Source organism: Elephas maximus, chromosome 1, assembly GCF_024166365.1.
Source record: "Elephas maximus indicus isolate mEleMax1 chromosome 1, mEleMax1 primary haplotype, whole genome shotgun sequence".
NCBI lineage: Eukaryota > Metazoa > Chordata > Mammalia > Proboscidea > Elephantidae > Elephas > Elephas maximus.
In genome coordinates, this window is record NC_064819.1 from 517,927 (window position 1) to 537,659 (window position 19,733).

Here is a 19,733-nt window from a genome sequence, read left to right on the forward strand (position 1 = left end):
AAACTGTAGCTTATATTTTATGTACTTTGTTTAGTTTGCAGACAAAAGACATCACTCTCTTTCCTTAATCGACCAGACCTTCCAAACCTGGCTTATAAGAAGCTAAAAGGCAAAAGTCCAGGCGTTATCTTCATCCCTGGCTATCGTTCTGATATGAATGGTACAAAAGCATTGGCAATTGAGGAGTTTTGCAAATCTCTAGGTCACGCCTATATAAGGTAGGAACCACGCTTTTCTGAGAAAAACATTGCTACCATTTAGCATGGCAGTGGTTAAGTATTTCTGATTTAACCAATTGAAGTAAATGCTACCATTTTTATAGATTAGTTTATTTTAATGGTCTGTAAACTTTCATCTTGTGACGTGAGGTTGTTGTAAAAGCACTAATTAGGTCCAGCTAAGTGGAATTTTTGGTAAATCAAATGTAGATGGTGGTGCTTTTTTTTTTTTAAAAGATCTTTGTGTCACACTGACAATTCTGACAGGGAAGGTCATGGTACATCTTGTTAACCCTTTTGTGACCCCGTTATTTTTTTTTTTTTAATTTATTGTTGATACTGTGTGTTTTCAATAATGGAGGGCGTGCTGAATCATGGAGTGTGTCTAAATTTTTGGTAGGTAATATGTTTTTTGTTTTATACCTTATTCCGCAAATTGTACCCTTGGAGTCCAGAGGTACATGGGTGTACCCCCTGTGAACACAAATTCTACCCCCCGAGTCCAGAGGTCCATATATGTACCAAATAAAAATTTTCAAAATTCAGGTTTTTCCTACCAAAAACTCGATGATTCAGCATCACCTCATACAGTACCCTGTAAAAACAGTAATCAGCACATGCCTGCTTTTTTCCATTTCAAACTGTTATATAGGGCCCTTCCTGGTGGCTGCATGTACTTTTAGTGGGACACTGGCTTCCCAATGAACCTCAGAGGTTACAAAAAGTAAATGGTAGCCGTATATACCACCAGTCTTGAGAGGGTTTTAAGAGAACTAACACTGGGTTCACTGGGTAGTAGTAACTGAGCTCTTTAGACGAGATAACCTACATGATGACAATGAATGGATATAACATTTGGCTTTCTTGTACTCCGTTGTGATTATATATTGTGGTTTTTTCATTGGGGACTTCAGGACTTTTATTTGACACTACTTATTACCTTAGTTCTAAAATGTGTATTTAAACATAAAGCACACATTTTAAAGTGTTGTAAAATCAGTAAAAACCCAAACCCATTGCCATCGAGTCGATTCTGACTCAGCCACTCTATAGTGTATAATTCATGTTTCCACTGAGTTTTCCCTTTCTCCCCACTCCTCTAATCTCTGTATGTCTAAGCTTAAGTAAGGATACATGATGTTTAAAGTTTGATTTCACAGTGCCTAATTTTTCATACTGGCAATTTTAATTAAATAATTTGGTTATATTGCTGTCATTGAGTTTATTTACCTTTTTTTAGTCAATTATTTAGTATCAGATTTGTTGGAAGAAATAATATGGTTGAGTATAAGGAGCAGTAGTCTGGAATTCAAGAAACATGAGTTCTAGAACTAAGTCTAGAAATAACTGATAAGGCCAGTCAGTTAATAAACACTGGGCCTAATTTCTTCCTCTGTCAAAAGAGGAGGTTAGACTAAAGATAATTTCTGAGTTCTTTTCTAACACTATCGTTTAAAAATCTGCTCACCAACATAATTTTAGAAGTATAGTTCCACTAAATTTCATTCAGTAGTTCTAGAACATACAGCTGTATATAAAACTGTTAGAATTCATCTGTTCATTATATCAGAAGAAATTGTGTCAATCATATGGATTTAGTCTTATTCCTTTTATCACATTAACCGAATTATTTCATGCTCGAAACTCTTAAAATCTGTTTTGACTTAACTTTTATTCTCAAGGTTGAGTATCCTTTACGAATAGACACTGCAGCACTGTACTGGGTGCTGTGAAGTATACAAAGCGTTATAAAACATGGCCCTTGACCTAAAGACCCTTCAGTCAGGGTGGAGGAACACAGATGAAATACGTGTGAGAAATGAGGTAAAAATACTAACCAAAATGTGATTAGTATAAAAAAGCAGTATAATTAATTGCATAAGGTAAGAAAAAGAAAACTGGGGATTGAAGTGGATAGAAAATGCTTTATAAAGAAACAACAAAGTATAGGCAGAATTTAGGGAAGAGAGGAGAGCTCTCTAGGAAGGAAAATTAAAAAAAACAAACAAGCCAAACCCACTGCTGTCAAGTTGGTTCCAACTCATAGCAACCTATAGGACAGAGTAGAATTCCCTCAGTGTTTCCAAGAAGCAGCTGGTGGATTTGAACTGCCAACCTTTTGGTTAGCAGCCAAGCTCTTAACCACTGCAAAACGTCATAAAACCAGAGCACCATCATTGTCCTTTGAATCAAGAAATGGTCATTTTTGGAGGCGGAGTCAAGATGGTGGACTAGACAGACGCTTCTGGCGAGCCCTTTTTACAACAAAGACCCGAAAAAAGCAAGTGAAATGAGTATATTTGTGACAAGCTGGGAGCCCTGAGCATCAAAGGCAAGCTTAGACAACAAACTGAGGGGCAGGGGGAGGAAGAGACAGTTTAGAAGTTGAGAGGAGTTACCGGACCTGAATCACAGGGAGCCCTCAGACACCATTCCTGGAGCAGCGGCGGTGGTGGCAGCGGGCTGGTACTAGCATCCGGCCCGAGTTTCCTCAGGGAGAAGCAGCCAACCACACAGCCTACTCACACCTCTGGAACCTGAGGAGAACGGTGCTCTCAGCAAAAGCTAAGTACTTGCATATATTTTACCACGCTCCCCCCACCCCCAGGCCAGCCTCAGCGGCTGAATCCCTGGGCCTGAGATAGACCCTGGTGAGCACCTAGAGCTATCCTCCCGGCCTTGGGGAAAGAAAAAATTTGCAACTGGGGGGAAAAGATAATTTGCTAGCTCCGTTAACCAGAGGAGCTCAGGACAGGAGCAGCTTCTATCCAGTCATAAACCGTCTGTGGACCTTGAGCACCTTTCCCTTCTGCGTGGACCTGTGTGGGCCTATTTTGGGAGAATAGCCCCTTGTTGGCAAACGCGAACCATCTCAGCTGTGTGGTGGAGAGGTGGGTGTTTGACATTTGACACTGCTTTGCCTATTAAACAAGGTCCTCACCTACCCACATCAGGTACCTAAGGACTGGTAGCTCCACTCAGGACACCCAGCCACCTGTGACGGGTCCAAACATAACTGGTACCTCCCAGTCCTTACAACCAAAAACTTTGGGTGCCCGTGGTCCCTCTGCAGAACCCACCCACCAGCATGCTCTAGGGAACAGAGATGTGTTTTCCTCAGAGACACTTGGGGGTCAGTTCTCAGCCCCCTGCCTTGTTCAGAGCGTGACCCCCTGCTGCAATCAGATACCCGTGTATACGCCAATCACCCCTGCCACTCTAAGACTGTACGACAGAGCCTGTACCACATGCTTGATATCAGCTACCTGGAAACTGAGCTGAATTCATACAAGATAACTGAATGGACTTCTAGACTGATATACTTGATAACAGCTCTAGCCAGCTGGGGACAAGACACCAGAGCTCCAAAGGTGAAAATAATCAAGCTAGCTCACTCAAGCAACCCATAGGTGTATACCAAAACAAAACAAAGCGAGCAGCTACAACACAGTAAGCAAGCGTAAACTAAATAAAATAACTTATAGATGGTTTGGAGACAATAGTCAGTATCAAGTCACGTAAAGAAACAGACCATGTTCACCTCAACAGGCTCTCAAAACAAAGAATCCAGGGATCTTCTGGATGAAAGTGCACTCCCGGAATTACCTGATGCAGAATACAAAAGTTTAATATACAGAACCCTTCAAGACATCAGGAAGGAAATGAGGCAATACGCAGAACAAGCCAAGGAACACACAGATAAAGCAACTGAAGAAGTTAGAATATTCAGGAACATATTGAAAAGTTTCATCTAGAAAAATCCATAGACAGCAATCAGAAATTCAGAAGATTAACAATAAAAATTACAGAATTAGATAACTCAATAGAAAGTCAGAGGAGCAGAATTGAGCAAGTAGAAGCTAGAATTTCTGAACTCGAAAATGAATCACTTGGCACTAATATATTTGAAGAAAAATCAGACAAAAGAATTAAAAGAAGTGAAGAAACTGTAAGAATCGTGTGGGACTCTTATCAAGAGAAATAACCTACAAGTAGTTGGAGTACCAGAACAGGGAGGGATAATAGAAAACACACAGAGAATTGTTGAAGATTTGTTGGCAGAAAAGTTCACAGTATCAGGGAAAGATGAGAAGATATCTATCTAAGATGCTCACCGAACTCCACATAAGGTAGATGTTAAAAGAAAGTCACCAAGACATATTATAATCAAACTTGCAAAAACGAAAGATAAAGAGAAAATTATAAAAGCAGCGAAGGATAAACGAAAAGTCACCTACAGGGGAGAGCCAGTAAGAATAAGCTTGGACTACTCAGCAGAAACCGTGCAGGTAAGAAGGTAATGGGATAACATATTTAAAAAATGGAAGGAAAAAAAATTGCCTGCCAAGAATCATATATCCAGAAAAACTGTCTCTTAAATATGAAGGTGAAATTCAGACATTTCCAGATAAACATAAGTTTAGGGAATTTGTAAAAACCAAACCAAAAGTACAAGACATACTGAAGGGAGTTCTTTGGTTAGAAAATCAATAATATCAGGTATCAACTCCAGACTAGAACACTGGGCAGAGCAACCAGAAGTCAACACAGACAGGGAAATCCAAAAAAACAAAGCAAGATTATTAAAAAAAAAAAAAACTCAAAACAGGGTAACAGCGATGTTATTATATAAAAGAAGACAACGTTAGAAGAATAAAGAGGGACTAAGAAATGTAATCATACACCTTCCATATGGAGAGGAAGGTACAGTGATACAAAGAAATAAAAGTTAGTTTTAAATTTACAAAAATAGGGGTAAATAATAAGATAACCACAAAGGAGACAAACTATCCTACTCATCAAAATAAAATACAAGGGAAAAATACAGACTCAGCAGAAAAAAAATCAACAACAACAAATATGAGGAAAGGACAATATATAAAGACAATCTAATCACATAAAATCAAGTGGGAAAAAGAAACTCAACATATAAAAAAAGACATCAAAATGATAGCACTAAATTCATACCTATCCATAATTACCCTGAATGTAAATGGACTAAATGCACCAATAAAGAGACAGAGAGTGGCAGAATGGATTAAAAAACAAGATCCATCTATATGCTGCCTACAGGAGACACACCTTAGATTTAGAGACACAAACAAACTAAAACTCAAAGGATGGAAAAAAATATATCAAGCAAACAACAATCAAAAAAGAGCAGGAGTGGCAATATTAATTTCTGACAAAATAGACTTTAAATCTATCATAAAGGATAAGGAAAGACACTATATAATGATTAAAGGGACAATACACCAAGAAGATACAACCATATTAAATATTTATGCACCCAGTGACAGGGCTGCAGGATACATAAAACAAACTCTATCAGCATTGAAACGTGAGATAGACAGCTCCACAATAATAGTAGGAGATTTCAACACACCACTTTCGGTGAAGGACAGGACATCTAGAAAGAAGCTCAATAAAGACACGGAAGATCTAAATGCCACAATCAACCAACTTGACCTCATAGATATGTATAGAACACTTCACCCAACAGCAACCAAGTATACTTTCTTTTCTAGTGCACATGGGACATTCTCTGGAATAGACCATGTATTAGGTCATAAAGCAAGCCTTAGCAGAATCCAAGATATTGAATTATTACAAAGCATCTTCTCTGACCATAAAGCCATAAAAGTGGGAATCAATACAGGGAAAAGAAGTTGAAAACTTGAAAACTGAACAATACCCTGCTCAAAAAAGACTGGATTATAGAAGACATTAAGGATGGAATAAAGAAATTCAGAGAATCCTGTGAGAATGAAAACACTGCCTATCAGAACCTTTGGAACATAGCAAAAGCAGTGCTGAGAGGCCAATTTATTTCAGTAAATGCACACATCCAAAAAGAAGGGCCAAAATCAAAGAATTTTTCCTACAACTTGAACAAATAGAAAGAGAGCAACAAAAGAAACCCACAGGCACCAGGAGAAAACAAATAATAAAAATTAGAGCAGAACTAAATGAAATAGAAAACAGAAAAACAAATGAAAGAATTAACAAGACGAAAAGCTGATTTTTTGAAAAAATCAACAGAATTGATAAACCACTGGCCAAACTAACAAAAGAAAAACAGGAGAGGAAGCAAACAGCCCAAATAAGAAATGAGGTGGGCGATATTACAATAGACCCAACTGAAATTAAAAGAATTATATCAGATTACTATGACGAATTGTACTCTAACAAATTTGAAAACCTAGAAGAAATGGATGAATTCCTAGAAACACACTACCTACCTAAAGTAACACAAACAGAGGTAGAATAACTAAATAGGCCCATAACAAAGAAGAGGTTGAAAAGGTAATCAAAAAACTCCCAACAAAAAAAAAGCCCTGGTCCATATGGCTTCACTGCAGAGTTTTACCAAACTTTAAGAGTTAACACCACTATTTACTAAAGGTATTTCAGAGCATAGAAGAGGATGGAATACTACCAAACTCATTCTATGAAGCCACCATATCCCTGATACCAAAACCACGTAAAGACACCACAAGAAAAGAAAATTATAGACCTATATCCCTCATGAATATAGTTGCAATAATCCTCAACAAAATTCTAGCCAATAGAATTCAACGACATATCAAAAAACTAATTCACCATGACCAAGTGGGATTCATACCTGGTATGCAGGGATGGTTCAACATTAGAAAAACAATTAATGTAATGCACCACATAAATAAAAGACAAGAATCACATGATTTTATCAATTGATGCAGAAAAGGCATTTGACAAAGTTCAACGCTCATTCATAATAAAAACTCTCAGCAAAATAGGAATAGAAGGAAAATTCCTCAACATGATAAAGGGCATTTATACAAAGCCAACAGCCAACATCACCCTAAATGGAGGGAGCCTGAAAACATTCCCATTGAGATTGGGAACCAGACAAGAATGCCCTTGTCACCACTCTTATTCAACATTGTGCTGGAAGTCCTAGCCAGAGCAGTTAGGCTAGATAAAGAAATAAAGGGCATCCAGATTGGCAAAGAAGAAGTCAAAGTATCTCTATTTGTAGACGACATGATATTATACACAGAAAACCCTAAGAAATCCTCAAGAAAACTACTGAAACTAAATGAAGAGTTCAGCAGAGTATCAGGATACAAGATAAACATACAAAAATCAGTTGGATTCCTCTACACCAACAAAAAGAACATCGAAGAGGAAATCACCAAATCAATGCCATTCACAGCAGCCCCCAAGAAGATAAAATACTTAGGAATGTATCTTACCAGAGATGTAAAAGACTTATACATAGAAATCTACAGTACACTTCTGCAAGAAACCAAAAGAGACTTACATAAGTGGAAGAACATACCTTGCTTGGGGATAGGAAGACTTAACATTATAAAAATGTCTGTTCTACCAAAAATGATCTATACATTTAATGCAATTCCGATCGAAATCCCAACAACATTCTTTAATGAGATGGAGAAACAAATCACCAACTTCATATGGAAGGGAAGGACGCCCTGGGTAAATAAGGCATTACTGAAAAAGAACAAAGTGGGAGGGCTTACTTTACCTGATTTTAGAACCTATTATACCAGCACAGTAGTCAGAACAGCCTGGTACTGGTACAACAACAGATACATGGACCAATAGAACAGAATTGAGAATCCAGACATAAATCCATCTACATATGAGCAGTTGATATTTGACAAAGTCCCCAAAACAGTTAAATGGGGAAAAGACAGTCTTTTTTTTTTTTTAATTAACTTTTATTAAGCTTCAAGTGAATGTTTACAAATCCAATCAGTCTGTCACATATAAGTTTACATATATCTTACTCCGTACTCCCACTTGCTCTTCCCCTATTGAGTCAGCCCTTTCAGTCTCTCCTTTCGTGACAATTTTGCCAGCTTCCCTCTCTCTCTATCCTCCCATCCCCCCATCCCCCCTCCAGACAAGAGTTGCCAACACACTCTCAAGTGTCCACCTGATATAATTAGCTCACTCTTCATCGGCATCTCTCTCCCACCCGCTGACCAGTCCCTTTCATGTCTGATGAGTTGTCTTCGGGGATGGTTCCTGTCCTGTGCCGACAGAAGGTCTGGGGAGCATGGCCACCGGGATTCCTCTAGTCTCAGTCAGACCATTAAGTATGGTCTTTTTATGAGAATTTGGGGTCTGCATCCCACTGATCTCCTGTTCCCTCAGGAGTTCTCTGTTGTGCTCCCTGTCAGGGCAGTCATCGATTGTGGCCGGGCACCAACTAGTTCTTCTGGTCTCAGGATGATGTAGGTCTCTGGTTCATGTGGCCCTTTCTGTCTTTTGGGCTCTTAGTTGTCATGTGACCTTGGTGTTGTTTATTTTCCTTTGCTCCAGAAGATACAAGAGCCTTCACACAAACAGATATATGCACACCCATGTTTATTGCAGTTCTGTTTACAATAGCAAAAAGCTGGAAGCAACCAAGGTGTCCATCAACAGATGAATGGGTAAATAAATTGTGGTATATTCACACAATGGAATACTATGCATCGATAAAGAACAGTGACGAATCTGTGAAACATTTCATAACATGGAGGAACCTGGAAGGCATTATGCTGAGCGAAATTAGAGGCAAAAGGACAAATATTGTATAAGACCACTATTAAAAGATCTTGAGAAATAGTAAAAACTGAGAAGAACACATACTTTTGTGGTTACGAAGCGGGGAGGGAGGGAGAGGGTTTTTTTATTGATTAATCAGTAGATAAGACAGTCTTTTTTTAACAAATGGTGCTGGCATAACTAGATATCCATCTGCAAAAAAATGAAACGAGAACCATACCTCACTTCATGCACAAAAACGAGCTCAAAATCGATCAAAGACCTAAATATAAAATCTAAAACGATAAAGATCATGGAAGGAAAAATAGGGATGTTAGGAGCCCTAATACATGGCATAAACAGTATACAAAGCATTATAAAAAATGTGGAGGAAAAAACGAGATAACTGGGAGCTCCTCAAAATCAAACACCTGTACTCATCCAAAGACTTCACCAAAAGAGTAAGAAGACTACCTGCAGACTGGGAAAAAGTTTTCAGCTATGACATTTCTGATCAGCGCCTGATCTCTAAAATCTCCATGATAGTGCAAAAACTCAACTGCAAAAAGACAACCCAATTAAAAAATGGGCAAAAGATATGAATAGACACTTCACTAAAGAAGACATTCAGGTAGCTAACAGATATATGAGGAAATGTTCACGATTATTAGCCAAATGCAGATCAAAACTACAATGAGATTTCATCTCACTCCAGCAAGGCTGGCATTAATCCAGAAAACACAGAACAATAAATGTTGGAGAGGCTGTGGAGAGATTGGAACACTTACACACTGCTGGTGGGAATGTAAAATGGTACAGCCACTTTGGAAATCGAATTGGCACTTCCTTAAAAATCTAGAAGTAGAACTATCATACGATCCAGCATTCGCACTCCTTGGAATATATCCTAGAGAAATAAGAGCCTTTACATGAACAGATATATATGCACACCCACCCATGTTTATTGCAGCAGTGTTAACAGTAGCAAAAACATGGAAGCAGCCAAGGTGCCCATCAACAGATGAATGGATAAATAAATTATGGTATATTCACTCAGTGGAATACTACGTATCGGTAAAGAACAGTGATGAATCTGTGAGACATTTCATAACATGGAGGAACCTGGAAGGCTTTATGCTGAGTGAAATTAGTCAGATACAAAAGGAGAAATATTGTATAAGACCAAAAACAAGTTTCCTGAGTAAACTGAGTGATTCGAAGGCCAATGTAGCAGGGGCAGGGGTCTGGGGATCATGGTTTCAGGGGACAGCTAAGTCAATTGGCATAATAAAATCTATTAAAAAAACATTCTGCATCCCACTTTGAAGAGTGGCATCTGGGGTCTTAAACGCTAGCAAGCAGCCATCTAAGATGCATCAATTGGCCTCAGCCCACCTGGATCAAAGGAGAATGAAGAACACCAAAGACACAAGGTGATTACAAGCCCAGGAGACAGAAAGGGCCACATGAACCAGAGATTACATCATCCTGAGACCAGAAGAACTAGATGGTGCCCAGCTACAACCGATGATTGCCCTGACAGAGGACCCCTGAGGGAGCAGGAGAGCAGTGGGATGCAGACTCCAAATTCTCATAAGAGCAGACTTAACGGCCTGACTGAGACAGAAGGACTCTGGTGGTCATGGCCCCCAGACCTTCTGTTGGCCCAGGACAGGAACCATTCCCAAAGCCAACTCTTCAGACAAGGATTGGAGTGGACAATGGGTTGGAGAGGGATGCTGGTGAGGAGTGAGCTTCTTGGATCAGGTGGACACTTGAGACTATGTTGGCATCGCCTTCCTGGAGGGGAGATGAGAGCGTGGAGGGGGTTAGAAGCTGGTGAAACGGACATGAAAAGAGAGTGGAGGGAGAGAGCGGGCTGTCTCATTAGGGGGAGAGTAATTGGGAGTGTGTAGCAAAGTGTATATGGGTTTTTGTGTGAGAGACTGACTTGATTTGTATACATTCACTTACAGCACAATAAAAATTAAAAAAAAAAAAAAGAGATGGTCATTTTTACCAGTTCTTGAATTTAAAGTGAGTTTATGAAAGCTATAGCCAGTTCCTGTCTCTCCATAAAAGATAATGTGGGTTTTCAGCATTTTGCGCACCTGTCAAATACATTTTCTTTGTAAAGGTACAATAGTGAAGTAATCATGAAATAATGTGATTGTATCACTTAATGGATAGCTTAAGTATATCTTTATAGACTTCATATATATGTTTGTTAAGTATAATCCTTTACTACATATTTTTTTTATGCTCATCAAACTTCATTGCAGTCTAGTTGCTGCTACTATTCATTTTATTGTAGCTTATTATAAGAAATTTTATCTTCTATTTGTATGTTCTCCAATTTCTCAGTTTACTTTTGTTGAGATTTTGGCTGTAAAATTTCGAATGAGGAAATGTTTGGTTTTATGTGTTATAGAAGAAGTGGTACCTATGCTGTATGAAAATGTTTAAATTTTCTGTCTCCATGCCTAAAGTAAGATTGAGTCAGCGCTTGGGAACATACCACATGATTTTAGGGTCAGTATTTTCTCGTAATTACTTGTAGTAGAATTTTTAATTCTGGATTTGGGACTATGTCCTGATATACTAAGGCTGCCAGGACAGCAGTTGTGTTACTGTATTTAAAAGTTGTAAAGTCCTTAATATTTTTATTTTCTCGTAATTACTTGTAGTAGAATTTTTAATTCTGGATTTGGGACTATGTCCTGATATACTAAGGCTGCCAGGACAGCAGTTGTGTTACTGTATTTAAAAGTTGTAAAGTCCTTAATATGTTTGAATTACCTTTGTCTCTGTTGTTAACCAGGATCTAGCAAGAATGAACTGTATCTTTTATTCGTAACCTATTAGCAGCACTACCATACTAGACTTCCCTTTGTAAAGGGCTCCACAGGTGTTTTACACCCTCATCGTACCCTTGGAAGGCAGCAGGACGACATGCAGCAAGCAGCAATACCCAGTCACCCATCATGGAGGTGGAAAAGGAGAACTAACTGGTATCTTTTTCATCTTTCTTCCTCTGTTACAACTCATTGAGAACTGCAGCAGCTGCCTTGTGTGACTTCCTCAGGATCCAAAATCATACATTTTTTTCTTTTTTTAATTTTTATTGTGCTTTAAGTGAAAGTTTACAAATCCAGCCAGTCTCTCATACAAAAACGTATGTACACTGTGCTATGTATTTTTTTTTTTTGCTATATACTCCTAGTCGCTCTCTCCTAATGAGACAGCACATTCCGTCTCTCCATCCTATATTTGCTGTGTCCATTAAGCCAGCGTCTGTCCCCCTCTGCCCTCCCATCTCCCCTCCAGGCAGGAGCTGTCCACATAGTCTCATGCGTCTACTTGAGCCAAGAAGCTCACTCCTGACTAGTATCATTTCCTATCCCATAGTCCAGCCCAATCCCTGTCTGAAGAGTTGGCTTCGGGAATGGTTCTAGTCTTGGGCTAACAGAAAATCTGGGGACCATGACCTCTGGGGTCCTTCTAGTCTCAGACCATTAAGTCTGATCTTTTTATGAGATTTGAGGTCTGCATTGCACTCCTCTCCTGCCCAAAATCATTTTTATCATCAAACCTAAAGAAAATTTTAATGTCTTATTCTTTTCCTTCACTTATAAACACTTTAAGGGAATATGTATATGTTATATATTCCATACATGTATATATACAGAAAAACAAGAAAGGTTTGCTATTTGAATAAAGTAAATTTTTTGCTCAACTTGTACCTTTCAGTTTTATTTGTTTAGTTGTTGTTGTTTGTTGTTAGGTGCCATCAAGTTGTTTCCAACTCAGCGATCTTCTGTATGCACAACAGAACAAAACACTGCCCGGCCCTGTGCCGTTCTCATGGTTGCTGTTGTGCTTGAGCCCATTGCTGCAGCCACTGTGTCAGTCCTTTTTGTTGAGAATCATCCTCTTTTTGCTGACCCTCTACTTTACCAAGCATGACGTCCTTCTCCAGGGACTGATCCCTACTGGTGAAATGTCCAAAGTGTATGAGACGTAGTCTAGGCATCCTTGCTTCTAAGGAGCATTCTGGTCGTACTTCTTCCAAGACGTATTTGTTCGTTCTTTCGGCAGTCCATGGTATGTTCAATATTCTTTGCCAGCACCACAATTCAAAGGCATCAACTCTTCTGTGATCTTCCTTATTCATCGTCCAGCCTTCACGTGCATATGAGACAATTGAAAATACTACGGCTTGGGTCAGGAGCACCTTAGTCTTCAAGGTGACATCTTTGCTTTTCAACCCTTTAAAGAGGTCCTTTGCAGCAGATTTGCCCAATGCAATGCGTCTTTTGATTTCTTGACTGCTGCTTCCGTGGCTGTTGATTGTGGATCCAAGTAAAATGAAATCCTTGACAACTTAGATCTTTTCTCCATTTATCATGATGTTGCTCATTGGCCCAGTTGTGAGGATTTTTGTTTTCTTTATCAACATAAAGGTGTAATCCATACTGAAGGCTGTGGTCTTTGATCTTCATTAGTAAGTGCTTCAAGTCCTCTTCACTTTCAGCAAGCAAGGTTGTGTCATCTGCATAACGCAGGTTGTTAAGGAGTCTTCCTCCAATCCTCATGCCCTGTTCTTCTTCATATAGTCCAGCCTCTCAGATTATTTGCTCAGCGTACAGATTGAATAGGTATGGTGAAAGGATATAACCCTGACGCGCACTTTTCCTGACTTTAAACCACACAGTATTCCCTTGTTCTGTTCAAGTGACTGCCTCTTGATCTATGTCCAGGTTCTTCATGAACACAGTTAAGTGTTCTGGAATTCCTGTTCTTCTTCATGTTATCCATAATTTGTTATAATCCACACAGTCGAATGCCTTTGCATAGTCGATAAAACACAGGTAAACATGTTCCTGGTGTTCTCTGCTCTCAGCCAGGATCCATCTGACGTCAGCAGTGACATCCCTGGTTCCATGTCCTCTTCTGAATCTGCAGGATGCGAAGCATCATGCTGACCTACTGTGAAGAATGCAGAAGCAAAAATGAGAAAATGGGATTTCCTCTCCAAGATCTTACAGTCTCACAGGGATAATGAGATACATGTGTGCACGTGTACACACGCAAGCCATTTTAGAAAGCAGGATGTAATGTGTTGGCTGTAACTGATAAGAATAATTTCTGTAGCAGTTTCACAAGAGAGAAATTTTTTTCAGATGTGTCTGGGAAGCGTTTCCCCCCAAAAAGTTTAATTTGACTGTGATGTTTTAATGCGTTTTAGGCATTGAGATAATGAGCAATGATGTGTCTTAGTATTAAAAAAAAAAACAGAGAAGTAAATATATGGATAGGTAGGTATATAGATACGTATTTTTTCTTTTTCTAGGTTTGATTACTCAGGAGTTGGACATTCAGATGGTATCTTAGAAGAATGCACAGTGGGGAAATGGAGAAAAGACGTTCTTTCTATAATTGATGACTTAGCTGATGGACCACAGGTGACTCTTTATGTTAAATATTTGATGACGACCTTGTATTGGAGCTGTTTGTTTAGATACGAAAGTTTATTTAACATTGTAGGTTTTTAAAAAATCAATTAGATACTGGACATTGATATATTTAAATAAATTGGTTTGTCATTTTCAAAATAAATATTTAAATTGTCATCTTCACTTTCTAATAATATGTAAGTAGAATTTTACTTTTTATGGTACAAAGTATTTTTTGTTTTCATGCTGTATTATGAAATTAATACTTTTTAAAAAATCATAATTTAACTCTATTTTGTGCCAAATAGTGAAGTCAGTGGGAGCCACATGTGCATAAATGGATTAAATTGCATGTTCCCGCCTTACAGACAAGTAAAATTCCTTTTTATAACTGTACATATTTTTATTTGTAGATACTAGTTGGATCCAGCCTGGGCGGATGGCTTATGCTTCATGCCGCCATTGCACGGCCAGAAAAGGTCGTTGCTCTCCTTGGTGTGAGTACCGCTGCAGATGACCTGGTGACACGGTTTAATCAGCTTTCTGTTGAGGTCAGTCACAAGTCCCTTTGGCAACCTCACTGTATACCCCCTGTCACTCTTCTGTGCCCCTCTTCCTTTGAATATCTGTGTGTCACCTGTTCTTTGACTTTTTATGCTGGCCTATATTTTATTTTAGCTGCCTTTTTGTATACAGTCTCTTTGCCTTCTTTATTTAGCCTCATGTTGAAGATATTGTTTTCATCATGGTCCCTTCAGATCATTTTGTAAAATATTTGAGCCACGTTAATGCAGTTAGAGTTTTAACTTTCTTTTTTAATGACACTTTCTTTATTAATCACATGTACTTATTTAGATCATACCTTGTCACTTCTTTTGTACTTCTTCTTGGTTTGTGGCATTTGGGCAACAGTACCTATTCTTTTGACCATGTTAAACTTTTAAGCTTGGATAGTCAATTATGAAACTTTTTTTTTTTACCCTGAAAGCAGCCTCAGATTCTGTCCCAGTGGTTTCCAGGTAAATACTATCAGTCAATCAGAGTTGGCACATGGGAGATAAGATTCCCCGTTCTTGGCTTAGATAGTTGACTTTTTTTGTTTGTTTGTTTACTCACCTTTTTTTTTTAAAAAAAGTGCTTTTCAGTATTCTTCAGCAAATCATTGTAGAAGTGAGCTTTCTGAAATAACTGGGGATGTAATCAGTTTATGACACCTTTTTATTAGACATATCTTTAAGCACTTCAGTAATCTGCAAGGATAGAGAAATAGCAGGTGGGATGTCATGCAGAGTGGCTAAGCAGGAAGCCCTAAAGGTTAGTACCACCACCCAGACAGCAGCCGCACTGGGAGGAGTAATTGCGGCCAACTGTTTGGAACTCTGGGACCTGGTCAGACACTAAGCCAGCTTAACGAGAGCTTGATGAAGGGACAAGCTGCCATCTTCTCTAGGTGAGCCCAGTGTGCCAACCAGCCACCATTTCACATTCCCCAGCCCTGCCATGGTGGTGGGGATGGCAGCCCGTGTTCTTAGAGTGACTGGTGCCAGGGCAGGCAGTGGGGGGTCTTGTCTATCAAGAACTTGGGGTTGCACAATTGGATCAGCCTGGCAGTGTCCTGAGGCAGAGATGCAGACCGTTGCAGGTTTCTGGCCTTCTCACAGAAGCAGCTTCTACTAGTTGGCAGAAAATTCAAGGGCCAGCGTGGCTTTTTTAACTTTTTTTTTTTTAATTCTTCTTTCTTTCTTCCCTTCTCTTGTCTTCTCTTTGTGAGCTCCGTCAGGCTCCTGACTGACTGCAGAGATAACAGAATTAGGATACACACGTTACAAAATAGCTTGGAGAAGTCATTGAACAGTCAACTGTACCCTTCGTTAGGTAACAACAACAGTCCCTGAGGAGTGGGAGAATCACTCCTAGTTTTTGCTTTTTGTCTTTTCCCTGGACTACAAAGAAATCTTCTTTAGAAGGTTAGTTAAGCATGGGCTGCAGAATAGAATCCTTGTTTTGAAGGGCAGACTTTCCAAAAATTGAGGAGGTCACTGAGCGGGGAGATGATTACAGCCTACAATGATTTAAAAAAGGAAAAGAAAGTCTGCAGTCCCTGTGAGAGGGTAGAATCAGTTCCCAAGTTACTACATTATTATATTCAAATGGCATAAAAATCACAAAACATAAAGAAACAGGGAAAGATAGCCTATTTGAAAGACCAAAATGAACAGACATAAGTTGTCCCTGTGGAATCCTGGATAATGGACAGATTCCCAAAACCAAAGCTGTTGCCATTGAGTTGATTTCGACTCATAGTGACCCTATAGGACAGAGTAGTACTGCCCCATAGGGTTTTCATTTTCAAGGAGCAGCTGGCTGGTGGGTTTGAACTGCCAACCTTTTGGTTAGCAGCCAAGCTCTTAGCCACTATACCACCAGGGCTCCATGCACATAGATGAGATGACTTTAAAACAGCAGTATTAAATGTGCTCAAAGAACTAAAAAAAAAAAAAAAAACAGGGACAATAAACTAAAGGAAATATGGGAAACAATACAGGAACAGAAAAGAATTTCAATAAAGAGATAAAAACTATAAAAATGAACTAAAATATTAGAGCTGAAAAATATAACTGAAATGAAAAAATCAGTGGGGATGTTCAACAGCAGATTTGAGCTGGCAGAAGAATCAGTGAGGACAAGGCAATTAAAATTTTTGAGTCTGAAGAACAACAGAAAACTTAGCAAAGCCTAATGGAATTGTGAGAGAGCATCAAGAGAACCACTATATGCATTATGGAAATCCCAAGAGAAGAGAGAGAAAGGAACAGAAAGAATATCTAAAGAAATAAAGACAGAAAACTTTCCAGATTTGAGGGACATGAAATGACAAATCCAAGAAATTCAATGAACTCTAAGTAGGAAAAACCCAAGGAGATCCATAGCAGAATACATTATAACCAAACTCTTGATAACCAAAGATAAAAAGAGAAACCTGAAAGTGGGAAGGGAATTATCACAAGGAATCCTCGATCAGTTTATGTGTCAGGTTCTTCTCAGAAGTGTTGGAGGCCAAAAGGCAATGGAATGACAACATAATGAAAAGAAAGAAGTATTGTCAAAGAATTCTATATCTGGAAAAACTGCCCTTCAAGAACAAGGGTGAAATTAAAACATTCCCAGATAAATAAAAACCGAGGGAGTTCATTATGACAAGACCTGCCTTACAAGAAGTGCTAAAGGCAGTCCTTTAGATTGAAAGGAAAGGACACTAAACTGCAGCTTGAAGTTATACAAAGAAATAAAAAATCTCCAGTAAAGGTAATTTCATGGCACATACCAAGGTCAGGGCAAATATCAAGACCAGTTGTACAGTATTTTTGATTTCTAACTCTAGTTGTTGTCTCTGTGATTTAAAATGACAAATGCATAAAAAAGAATTACAAGTTTATCTTATTGGGCCAATAACAGATGAAGGTGTACTTTGTGACAGTAATAATAACGGGAAGGGGAACAGTGTAAAAATGGCCTTCATGTTCTATCGAAGTTAAATTGGATCCATTTAAACTAGGTTGTTAATAATGTTAGGGAGCTAAATGTAATCCCCATGGTTACCGCAAAGTAAATACCAAAAAAATATACACAAAAGGAAATGAGAAGGGATTCAAAATGGTTCACTTAAAAAAAAAATCAACACAAAAGAAGACAGCATTGAAGGAAATGAGGGATAAAAGTTACATATAAGACACAAAACCCCAAAATGGCGGAAGTCCTTTCTTATCAGTAATTATTTTGAATGTAAATGGGTTAAACTTTCCAGTGAAAAGGCAAAGATTGCCAGAATGGGTAATGGAGCAGAAAAACCCCACACTATCCGTCTTATGCTGTCTACAAGAGACACTTTTTAGAGCCAAAGGCACAAATACGTTGAAAGTGAGAGGATGGGGGAAAAAAAAAATTCCATGCAAATAATAGCATAAAGAGCTGGAGTAGCTATGTTATTATCAGACAAAGTAGACTTTATATCAAAAAGTAGTACAAGAGATGAAGACATTATGTAATGATATAAGGGTCAACTCATCAGGAAGATATATACTTGTGTACCTAATACTGCAGCCAAAAAATACCTGAAGCAAATACTGACAGAATTAGAGGGAGACATAGACAGTTCTAGCATAACAGTTGGAGACTAATGGACAGAACCTTTAGAAAGAAGGTCAATAAGGAAATAGAAGATTTGAGTAACACTAAATCAGCTAGAGCTACCAGACATACATAGAACATTCCATCTATTGTCAGAACAGCACACATTCTTCTCCAGTGCACATGGCTCGTTCTCCAGGATACAGCACATGTTAGGTCACAAAACAAATCTCGGTGTACAGTATTTAAAAACACTGAAATCAAACAAAGTATCTTCTCCACCCACAGTGGAATGAAACTAGAATTTAATAACAGAAGGAAAACTGAAAAATACACAATATGTGGAAATTAAAAACAGGAGTCAACAACCAGTGGGCCAAGGAAGAAATCAGAAAATACTTAAGAGCTGAAAGAAAATGGAAGTACAGCATATCAAAATTTAGGAGATGCAGTGAAGCCAGTGCTCAGAGGGAAATTTATAGCAATAAAAGCCCACGTTAAAAAAGTATAAAGATCTCAAATCAGTAGCCTAATTCTCAACTTGAAAAACTAGAAAAAGAAGAGCAAACTAAGCCTACAGCTGCCAGAAGATAGGAAATAACAAAAGTCAGAGCAGGGATAAATAAAAGAGAGAAACAGCAAAACCAGAAGTTGGCCTTTTGAAAGATCAATAAAATCAGCAAACCTTTGGCTAGACTGGTACAAAAGGGAGATAACCCAAATAAATAAAATCAGAAATGGAAGTGAGGACATTACAACTGACCCTACAAAATGGAAAGATTCTAAGAGGGTACTATGAACAATTGTATGCCAGCAAATTGGATTAATTTGACAGATTATCTAATGAAATGTACATATTTCTAGAAGCATGTAAATTTACTCAAGAAAAAAAAATAGAAGGTCTCATCAGACTCATATCAAGTGAAGAAATTGAAGGAGTAATCAACCCCCCCATCCCTACCACCAAACAAACAGAAAAGTCCTGCACCAGATGGCTTCACCGGGGAATGTTACCAAACATTTAAAGAATTGGAGCCAGCCCTTCTTACACTTTTCTAAAAAATAGAAGAGGAGGCAACGCTTTTTAACTCATTATGTGATGCCAGCATTACTTTGATACCAGTGCCAGACAGAGACACCACAAGAAAACTGAAGACCAATATCCCAGAAGAATACAGATGTAAAAATTTTTCGACAAAATAGTAGTAAACTAAATCCAGTAGCATATTAAGAGGATTATACACTGTAACCAAATGAGATTTATTCCAAAAAGCATGTGTGGTTCAGCATTAGAAAATCAGTCAATATAATACACCACATAAACAGAACAAACAAAAAAAACACACGATCATCTCAGTTGATAAAAAAGGCATTTGACACAATCCAGTAC

At 38.5% G+C, this 19,733-nt stretch overlaps 1 protein-coding gene across 1 annotated transcript in view; it reads left to right on the forward strand.

Moving 5' to 3' along the window:
- ABHD10 (abhydrolase domain containing 10, depalmitoylase) overlaps nt 1–19,733 on the forward strand; it is a 33,105-nt gene that overhangs the window by 3,321 nt on the left and 10,051 nt on the right. The window contains exons 2-4 of the mRNA XM_049875906.1: nt 35–218; nt 14,113–14,224; nt 14,629–14,766. Coding sequence (XP_049731863.1) covers nt 35–218; nt 14,113–14,224; nt 14,629–14,766 — 434 coding nt within the window. The remainder of the gene's footprint in view (nt 1–34; nt 219–14,112; nt 14,225–14,628; nt 14,767–19,733) is intronic.